The sequence below is a fragment of the Phyllostomus discolor genome, chromosome 7 (genome assembly GCF_004126475.2).
Source record: "Phyllostomus discolor isolate MPI-MPIP mPhyDis1 chromosome 7, mPhyDis1.pri.v3, whole genome shotgun sequence".
Taxonomy (NCBI): Eukaryota; Metazoa; Chordata; class Mammalia; order Chiroptera; family Phyllostomidae; genus Phyllostomus; species Phyllostomus discolor.
This window is the reverse complement of record NC_040909.2, coordinates 92,470,702-92,481,462: the sequence shown is the minus strand read 5'-3', so window position 1 is coordinate 92,481,462 and position 10,761 is coordinate 92,470,702. Positions and strand designations below refer to the sequence as shown.

Here is a 10,761-nt window from a genome sequence, read left to right as displayed (position 1 = left end):
CCTGGATCCCTGGCGCGGGGCCTGGCGAGGAGCGCTGACGCCCTTTACGTAGTCGCTAACCCTCGGCGTGCACCCAGAGATTCCCTCCCACAATGACTGCCCCTGAATCTCTGATTGAAATAAAATTCCATTAGTTATTAATTCTGATATCTATTGCCACATCTTGTGGCAAATATGCTGCTGTTTGACTGAAACTGAAGTATCGCTCAGTAGTCATGCTGCCAAAGAAAGAGCAGAAAGAGAATGCAAAGACTTTAAGAACCAGAGCCCTTTGCCCCTCAGTAGGTGCTCACAGCAGTCTTCTCTCCTTTGTTTCGTTTGCAGTTCTAGGGTAGACTGCCTATTCTGTTATCAGCAAATTTTAGTCCTTATCATTCTTTGGGGGTGACAAGCTTATTGTATTTGACCAGATTAGTGTTAACCCTACACATGTTTAGTATTTAATATGCTTTTATATCTCTAACCTCAAGTAAAATTTAAGTGCACGAAGAAAATACGAAAACTTCAAATTGGTGTAGCTTATAATAAAGTGCGTTGCCTCAGCCCTGATAGAGTACACTTTAAACCAATACTTTCTAACAACTCTTATTGGTATAAATCCATGTACATTTTTATGAGTTTTATAAATAATAATTAACATGTAGGTATTACTTCTCAGGCCCTGATCTAAGTATATGGAACTCTGTTAATCCTGACAACAATACTGAGGTAGGCATATTTTCCTTACCTAGCAGATGAGGAAACTGAGGAACAGTAAGAAACTCAGGCCTTCTGGACCCAAAAGCTGTTTCAAAAATGCACATTCAGTTAAATACTCTTGTGCAGATTGGTAGTTGACAGTTCTAATGAACCTGGGGTTTGTGACTGTACAGAGTACCATATTTTCATTAGTACCTTATATTTTATGTAGATAATAAAATTAAACTTCGAAAAATGATTTATGCTATTATCTTAAAAACAGATTGTATGGTAATAATCACATCATTTTGCCTTATGTGTAATACCAAGGAGGTTAAGGCACTCTATTGCTCTTATTTGGCTAATATTCACAGCACTCCTAATATCACAGTACAGTTTCAGAGCCCTAAATTACAATCTCAACTATGTGATGATTAATGAATAAATTTTGCAATATGTACTTATCACAAAATATAATTTTATTTCTTTCATATTTTACTGTATTCACTGTCATCCTTTTATATTTTTGGTTTGCTACAATTCACATAACTGCATTTCCACTAAAATATTTAATAGTTTACCGTTTTTTATTTTTCCTATTATTAATCTGGACAGGGCTCCCCAAATTTTATTCAAATAGAAAAGTTTACCTTAATAATGATCATTCTAATTTCTTAAGTGAAAAGATTGAGGCTTAAACAGGTTAAATATTACACAAAACACCACATACTGAGTCAGACAGCTAATATAGAATAGAAAGCCAATCCTAGGGTTCAACAGACTTCAAAAGGGCTTGTGTTTATTAATATCTTTTCACAACCAATATATTTCAGAAGCATAGATATATCATCATAAAAATGTGGTTACATGTCACCTATATGCTCCAAGTACAATAATTCAAAATAAAATCTACCATTTGATTTTTTTAAAATGTAGATCCCAATATTATCCTGTGTTTTAATGAACAAGGTAATATTATTGGTCTTTTTTCCAAAGATGTGGAATGAAAATTAATTTTTATTATAAAATTTAGAAAGGGAAAACCCATGGTTGGACAGCAAGATCCTGAATTTAATTTCAACATCGGGTTTTCCACATTATATACAGGCACTAGTGATTCTGTATCAATTTTATTTCTTCAGATTTTTTCCTTTCAGAGGATTCTCTCATATTTGTTATCATTTGAAGCCGTGATTGTGGCTCTGAATCATTTTTGTTCTTCTTTCCTCCCCCAAAAGCTGTTTCAAAACTTCTGCAACTCATTTGCAATGGAGTTGGACTGTCTCTCGCAAGCGAGCATACTGGGTGGGCTGAACTGCCGTGGAACGGAAGGATTGTAAAGAAGTTGATACGTTGCTAACAGGTCTTGCTAATTTGCTCTGTAAGCTTGAGTGAAGTGTCGGAGAATTTCCTTTCCCCTGATGAACTTAGGAGGTGTATGTTTTGACCTGTATCAATGATTCTGTTTGGATCGATTACTTTAAGGATACATTTTTTTATCCATATATGAAGGTTGCACCTAATTATCCCTGTAATCAGATAAAAACATCAGTTTTTCATATTTCAAGCCTTTATGCCAATAACTCCTGGAAGTGATTTATGCAGCTGGAGAATAACATGGACAGTCATCATAGCCTGCAATGTGTGAAATAATTTCATTGCACTGTTGTGGTCTTTTTAGTCTGATAACTGATAATGTTCAGCAAATGATGCTTGGGGGAAAAAACTCTTTCTAATATAATTAAGAAATAGCTTAAAAGGGGTGTGTCCAGGGGCAGCTCAGTGCTGTTTATCTGAGAGCTTGTTGTAAGAATTCACTTCAAATGTTGAAGGGAAATGCTTTCATCTGAAAGATATTGCTGTGCTCCCTTCAGATTGTCTTCTCCCATCTGATAGAAACCCTTGCTGAGTAACAGCACAGATGCGGCTCATCTGGGGAAAATGAAGGAAGAGAAAAACGGTGGGGTGGAGCAAAGGAGTAGGCAGGCAGTCATGCTCCCAAACTCATGGGGGTTTTTTTGTTTGTTTTGGGTTTTTTGTTTTTTCCTTTTCACTTACCTGAGCCACTCTGGATCCACCTTGAAGAGGCCATGCCCTCACCTCTCCCGAGGCGCAGTTACCTACCCAGTGAATTTTCTCCCTCTGTGGACTCGAGGCCCTGCAGTAGCCCCTCAGTGCTCCCAGGTAGGTCAGGGAAGCTCTTTCCTGGGGCCACTCCTCCCAGGGCCCCACGACTGCCACCTCGGCTAGCCTGGTGCTCCATTGACTGGGAACAGGTGTGCTTGCTACAGAGGTTGGGAGCTGGGGGCTTCGGCTCAGTGTACAAGGCAACTTACCATGGTGTGCTGGTGGCCATAAAGCAAGTGAACAGGTGCACCAAGAACCGACTGGCATCCCAGCGCAGTTTCTGGGCTGAGCTCAACATAGCAAGGCTTCGCCATGACAACATCGTGGGAGTTGTGGCTGCCAGCACCCGCACACCTGTGAGCTTTAATAGTTTAGGCACCATAATCATGGAGTTTGGTGGCAACGTCACTTTACACCAAGTCATATATGGTGCTACCAGCTGCCCTGAAGAGGAGGAGGAAGTGGAGCCTCACTGCTGTGCTGGACAGCAATTAAATTTGCCCAAGTGTCTGAAGTATGCCCTGGATGTTGTGAATGGACTGAATTTCCTTCACTCACAAAGCATTGTGCACTTGGACCTGAAGCCAGCTAACATTCTGATCAGTGAACAGGATGTCTGCAAAATTGCTGACTTTGGTTGTTCTGAGAAGCTGGAAGATCTCCTGTGCTTCCAGACTCCTTCTTACCACCTAGGCGGCACATACACCCACCAAGCCCCAGAGCTCCTGAAAGGAGAGAACATAACGCCCAAAGCTGATATATATTCTTTTGCAATCACTCTCTGGCAAATGGTTACCAAGGAACTGCCTTACTTGGGGGAGCATCACTATGTGCTCTACGCTGTAGTGGCCTATAATCTTCGACCATCTCTGTCAGCTGCTGTCTTCACTGACTCCATCCTTGGGAAAAGACTTGAGAAGATTATCCAGTGCTGCTGGAGGGCCAGTGCTTCACAGAGGCCAAGTGCAGAACTTCTTCTAGATGAAATTAACTCTTTGAAAACTGAATTTGGCTGACTCTAAGCCTGTATCAAGATAAGCTTTTGTCTTTTATTTCTATTTATTTTTAAAGAAGTGAAAACATAAAAAATTATTTGTAGGACATATTTTTAGAAAATAAAGTTACTAAAAACTTCTGTAGTCTCAATGCTTTTTCTAAGAGCTACAAATCTAATAGTCATCTTGGTGTTAGCAACTAAACTTATTCCTTTATAGAGTTATATGCTTTGCTTTCTCAGCTAGTGGACTGATTTTAACACTTCCATAGCATTGTATTTATTCAAATTTGTTATTGAAAAAACCAATTTGTCCAAAACAAAACTGAATTGTAAAATGCCAAAATTTTCCATAAATTCTCCATTACCACCACCTAAATTTAAACTATTAATAGTTTGCTTCCTCCCATACCAAATACTAAGTAAAAACTGTTTTTGAAAAAGATTAAAATTTTCCTGCCCCCCAATTTCTTATTTGTGATAACTTTCATACATAAAATCCATAAGCTGAAGTAAATTTATTTTTAAAGGAATAATATCTTAAATGATTTTTGTGCTGTTTTGAACTTATGCATGCCATGAGTAGACAATTTTTGTTATAATACTTCTAAACTGCCTCTTTTGCCTATAATTTGGGCTCAGAAGTAGATGACAAAACAAAGAAAGATTGTGTGATATGAGAAAAAATGGTAACCTTGAGGAATAGTATAACTTAACACATAGATGAAGGAGAGCAGACAAGCAGAACAGATTATCCATACGGGTACATAAGATGTAAAAGAATGAGGTGCCTAGATCTTGTCATGAGGACAATGTTGACGTTCATTTAGCAACAGCAGTTTCTGTAAGTGGTGGAGGACAAGGCCATTACAGTCAACAGAGTATGGCAAGGGCTTGATGTAGAAGTTGTACTTGGACTGTTAAGGACAAAGAAAGAAGCCAGAACCATAAAAGGGGTAAGATGCTCAAAAAATGTTTTTACATTTTTTATTCATTTTAGAATGAAGCAAGTGAGTTAATTTGTGAATGCAATAAGAGGAGACAAAAATTACTGATAAAGTTTAAAAACATGTGGAAGAAATGAATAATAGGTGGGGAAAGAGATTTTAGCCTTGGAGAGAAAGAGCATCCCTCTCAGACATGAGCAAAGGAGTGTGGGACAAGTGTCATTATATGTAAGTTTTTAAGTAGGAAAAGTTTGTGTCTGTGAACTTTTATTTTTTTTATTAAGGATGTTTGAGGATAGGTCATCTACAGAGTGAAATAATGGTTTAGAACTGTTCTTGAGGGAAGCAAAAGAAAACTGTCCATAACTATGTAAAATATTGGTACAGTGTTGCCAGCTCTGTCCATGTAGCTTGGGGAACAAACCACCCATATACCAATAAATAATTCCTTCCTCTTTTTACTGTAGGAACAGTAGTCCATGTTAGCAAGTTTAAGATGTAGTAGATAAAAAAAAAAATTACAATGGAGTAGTTTGTTCCACCAAGTGTGTTAATGAGCTTCTAACTATGCTGAATACTTCATTAACACTGTCAGTGAGCTACATGGGGGTCCCCTATTAAAGCATTATGGTCCAGAATTCACTTTCAGAATGAACACAGCCACGGCTTAGATTGAAATTTCTTCCCTTACCCTAGAAACTGTAGAGTGACAAAGAGAACAAAGAGGGAGGGACCTTGTAAAGCCCATAATCAGTGGCAGTAAGAGATAGAAAATGTACAAACTCCAAAATGTATGCAGTGGTGCCTAATGACCGGTTAGAGCATGCAGAAAGTGCAGGAAGAAGTAGGGGAGATAGCTCATGTGAGTGCCAAGGGACCTATAGGGGCAGATCCCAGAAAGACTTGGCAAAAATAGATACCCTGAAAAACAGGTGCCCACTGTGAAGTGCAAATGTTGAGGAAGAAATTTCTAAGAACACGGCTGAAATCAAGCTGAGCCGAGCCCACAAGGGTTGGCTGCAAAATTAGCAACAGAATGTGAACAGGATCTAGTCACCACAGAGCAGGGAAAAGAGCAGTAAAATATCCCTCCTGAACGTGCGAGGGTCCCCCTGGGGGTGGGATCAGGGAATGCAAGACAGTCCACAGAAGCCTCCTGAGCCCCGTTTCCTAGAGAGAGGTGGAGGAGAAACTGAGAGGAAGGAAACAAATAATGGCCTTGAGGATCACAGAGAAAGGAAGTCTGAGTTGTAGGATGACAACCCTGATGCGAAGTAGAGTACTCCCATGTATTACTTTATCTATCAGAGCTGAGAGTCGTAGGAAATTATTTAAACTTAACAAATCAAGCCGGAGGTAAAAGTATATTTATATTTATAAAGATAAATATTAATACTATTGACTTAAATTGGGGCAGAGGATTTGAGAGAGAAAGGAATCCAAGTTGTCAACGTTATTGTTTGTAGAAGTAAGCTAATAGATATAGTGTCTAGGATTAATGAAATTATATACATGTAAATAATAAAACAAAAATACAACAAATACTCAAAATCAGAACCACTAAAAACAAAAAGGCAAAGGACTAAGTACAAAATGAAAAACAATATAAACTATAAGCAAAATAATAAAAAGGTCACAGTTAAGAACAAAATCTGTCATATCAATAAATGTGAATGGCTTCACTTACCTATTCAAAGAAAGTATCTGTAGGATATACTCCTTTTTTAAAAGCAGGGACAAAGTTATACCAGGTAAAAGCAAAACAAAAGTAGGAGTCACAATTTTATCATAAGATAAAACAAAATTGAAGGCAAGGAAGGATACTTAATAGTGTGAAAGAATATAATTCACAATAATGAAATAAAAGTTAGGAATAACTGTGAACCAAATACCACAGCAGCAATTTTCACAGACTAGAAACAACAAGCACTATAAGCACAAATAGAAACACTGTTTGTAGGATACTTATTTACTTCTCTCCAGAATGGGTTAGATAGGCACAAAATAAGGTTGAGGTACAAGACTTCGGCTTAATTAGTAGAATGTATCTGAGCATTACATAGACATTCAGGACCCTAAAAAATAAACATAACTTCTTTTAAGAACTTGTAGAAAATTAATCTACACATTGAAGAAAGTCTAAAATCAGGAGAGAAATACAAAATTGAAATTTTAACAAAATTAGAGAAGATACCACCTTTCCCTAGAAAATTTAAAACTGTTAAGCAGCTATGTGTCAAAAAGAAAATGCTAATTATCAAAACTGTAGGAAATCTAGAGAGCAATGAAAGTGAAAACATTTATATTAGAACCCAGGGGATAATAATAGAATCAAAGAAACTTCATGGTCACAAGTAGTAATATGACTGAAAAAGAGTAAATAAAAGCAAGTGAATTAACACAGAAGCCCCACCAAGATCAAGGCTAGATACCCTGCTCATGTGTAAAAGGTCCTGGCACACCCAATGTGCATCCAGTGACAAATTTCCACGTGCATTTCCAAGCCCAGCAGACCTACGACGGGACAGACACGGACAATCATCGACCCCTCCCTCAGTGTTAAATACTGCAGCTATAGAGCCAGGTATGTCTCTTTTCTGTGTGGTCTGATGAAGCTTCTGGGCCACTCCTCAGAATGTTTTTAAATGCATAAAATAAAATACTCAGGATTACAGAAGAAACAAAAAAAGTGACTTAAGCATATGAATCAATGCTAGGAAAAGAACCAAAAAATACACTTGGAGAGATTATTAGAAAACAGGAATTAAAGCATACTTAATGAGTTTAAAAAAGGTAGAACAAGTAAATAAATAAATAAATGATTACGTAAATAGCTAGGCTGAAAATCAACAAGAGATAAATCTCTAGTTGACTTAAGAGAAATAAAAGCACATATACACAAAATTAGAAATAAAGGGAGAATAATGATATAACAGGAATTTTTTACTTTTAAGAGAAAACTTTGCATATCTCTATAGAAATAAATTTGAATACCTACAAAAATATATAGTATTCTAGAAAACTATAATTTACCCAAACTGACCCCAATGAAGATAGCAAATCTAAACAGACAAATTTTTATGGAAGAAAGAGAGGGTTGTCCAACCCCTCCCCTCCACACCCCATTAGACATTAAACCCAAAATCCCACTAGCTTATACCAAATGTTAGAGACCAGGAAATCTGGATGCTCTTTAAATTAGAAGGAAAACTTCCAAATTACTTTTAAGAATAACCTTTACCGAAGTCTGATAAAGAAAGATTACTTTAGAAAAGAAACTACAGGCCAATCTTATTTATATTTGTCAGTGTAAAGATTCTAAATAACATAGCAAACAGAATCCAACAGCTAATTCAAAATTTTAATTTTCTAATCATGTGGATTTATTCTAATAGACAAGGATGGTTCAATATTAGGAAATCTATTAATTTAATTCATCATAATAATTAGTCAAGAGAAAAAAGGAAAAAGGATATGTACTGAGAAGACATTTGACAAAATTGAACATTCATTTCCAGTTTTTAAAAAGACTAAAAGAGCTGAATCAATGAATACTTTCTTATTATTTTTTAAAACACACACGTAACCAATATTAATTGATTTGTTTTTATAAATGTGTCATGGTTAGATGTTAACCTTAAGGGAGGCTAGGTGAAAGTTATATAAGAATTCTCTGCACTCTCTTTGCAAGTTTTCTATATTTCTAAAATTGTTTCAAAATAAAAAGTTAAAAAAATTATAAAATGCACACAAACACATTTCAGTCCATCAGACATCATCGTACAGAGAGTGACTGGAAGCATTTGCATTGAGTCAGGAATAATATAAGAATGCCCGTGCAGCCACTGATATTTAACATCTCACTGGTCAATGAGTTCAAAGAGAAAAAAATTTGTGTTGCAAAAGAGAGAGAAAATTAATATTCTTTGCAGGTTATTTTTTCAGGATATATAACTAAGAAAAGAGATAATTAATTTCAAAAATAGTGAGAAGATTGTATAAGATAGCAAGATATAAAACTAACATGAAATCAATAAATTTCAAATATGCAAACAAAAACCAGTTAGAATTTATAAGAAAGAGGATTCCTTTTACAGTACCAATGATAAGGAGAATATATTCTCTCTGACAGGGCCACAGCCTGCATGGTTGGTAACACAATAGCCAGAACATGGGGCACTTGACCAGTGTGGGAGGGATATTAGCTGTATACACGAGGGTTGAACAAATAAATATATTGAGGATAATAAGAGCCAAAGTTTCATAAATATTAGAGAAGGAGGCTATAAATACAGAAAGGGAAGGAGTCTAGAATAAACCCTATAGTGTTAAAATGAAACAAGAGGTATCAGTGTGAAGTCAGTTTTTAAGAGATAGATGGATAGAGAAAGATAGGAGATATAAAAGTGTGTGTGTGCATGTACATGTATTTCCTAGGTCTGTCCTAGGGTTTAAAATAGTGACATTCTGGAGCAGAGTTAGCACCAGATTTGTTTCCGAATTCTGACTTTTTAATTTCTGAATTTTTAATTATCCACAACATCAGGAAACCAGGGCTTCTTGGAGAAAGGCTGATTCCAGAGCAGGGAAAGCACAAAATGAAAACCCAGAACATCTTATGCCCCAAATAAGGAAGTGCTCCGAGAGTGAGGGGGCAATGACAGAAGGACAGGGGAACTAACTTGCTGGATCTCCCATCAGCCAAACCTCACACTATTTGAGTATTAAAATATTTAACAATAGCAAATAAAATAGGAACAAATAGTCATAGTGAATGAAAAAGAAATCTATAATTATACAAATAATTAAATAAATAAGGGAGAAAGGAAAGCTCTACCCTCACAATAGAATGCCAACTAATACAAATTGCTAATAAGTACAAAATATGTATTAATTATTCCTTATAGTGCAGAAGTCTTGATGACATTATCTTACAAGTGATGTAGCTAGATACAAGCTATTGTAAGTTAACATCACCAGTAATGGGACAAATTGACATCATTTGCCTCCTGAAATAATTCACTGAGAAAAACATAGCACCATTTCTGTGGAATCTATAAAGATACTTAATCTGACTCAAATAATGATGAAACAACCTACAAACCCCAATTGGCCTGTGTACTTCAAGCTATCAAGGTCATGAAAGCCAAGGAAAGATTGAAGAACTATACCTTATAGAATGACATGACAACCCAGTGCAACACATAATCCTGAATTAGATCATAGGTCTATAAGAGACATCACTAGGAGAACTGGCAACGTTTGAGCAAGGTCTCTGGATTAGATGACAATATTATATGAATTTCTTGCTTTTAATAGTTATACTGCAGTTATATTGGAGTGTGTCTTTATTTTTAGGGAATATTCACTGAAAGGCTAAAATGATAATGAGCTGTCCATGTCTTACTTACTTTCAACTGGTTAAGAATAAAAAATAATTATAAGTATATGTAGAGAGAATGATAAGGTAAATTTAACAACTTTAACAACTGATCAATTTAACAATTGGGGAATCTTTCTTACTAATAAAGAGAAGTTGAGAGATCTTTCTATCATCCCCATAACTTTTCTGTAAGTTTGAAATTATTTCAAAATAAAAATATTAAAATAAAAGGAAAATAGGCATAAGTTTAATAAAATGTACAAAATCTTTATTGGGAAAATTTTGAAACATTCTTAAAAATTATATAAGAAGGCTCAAATAAAAAGACACCATATAGATGGCCATTTTCCTAAATTACCTTATAGATTAAAAACAACTCCAATTAAATATATATTAATTACTATCTTCACTGCTCAGAAAAAATCCTCATCATTATTGCTAAAATTTGAGTATTATATACCAGGAACTGTGAAATGTTTTGTATGGCTGTCAAATTAAGTCCTCAAAATTACTCTAATATATTTACTATTAGTATTATTTCCTTTTTAAATATGAGGAGACAGGCACAGAGAGATTAAGAATTTGCCCAGAGTCACACAACAAAGTGATAGGGCTAGAACCCACGTCCTTAA

The 10,761-nt window shown here is 35.8% G+C and overlaps 1 protein-coding gene across 1 annotated transcript; it reads left to right on the top strand.

Moving 5' to 3' along the window:
* Window positions 1–1,651: 1,651 nt before the first annotated feature.
* MOS (MOS proto-oncogene, serine/threonine kinase) lies at window positions 1,652–4,249 on the top strand. Its single transcript, XM_028534100.2, has one exon. It carries the CDS (start codon window positions 2,685–2,687, stop codon window positions 3,819–3,821), a length of 1,137 nt encoding a protein of 378 aa, XP_028389901.2. The 5' UTR covers window positions 1,652–2,684; the 3' UTR covers window positions 3,822–4,249.
* The last annotated feature ends 6,512 nt before the right edge of the window (window positions 4,250–10,761 follow it).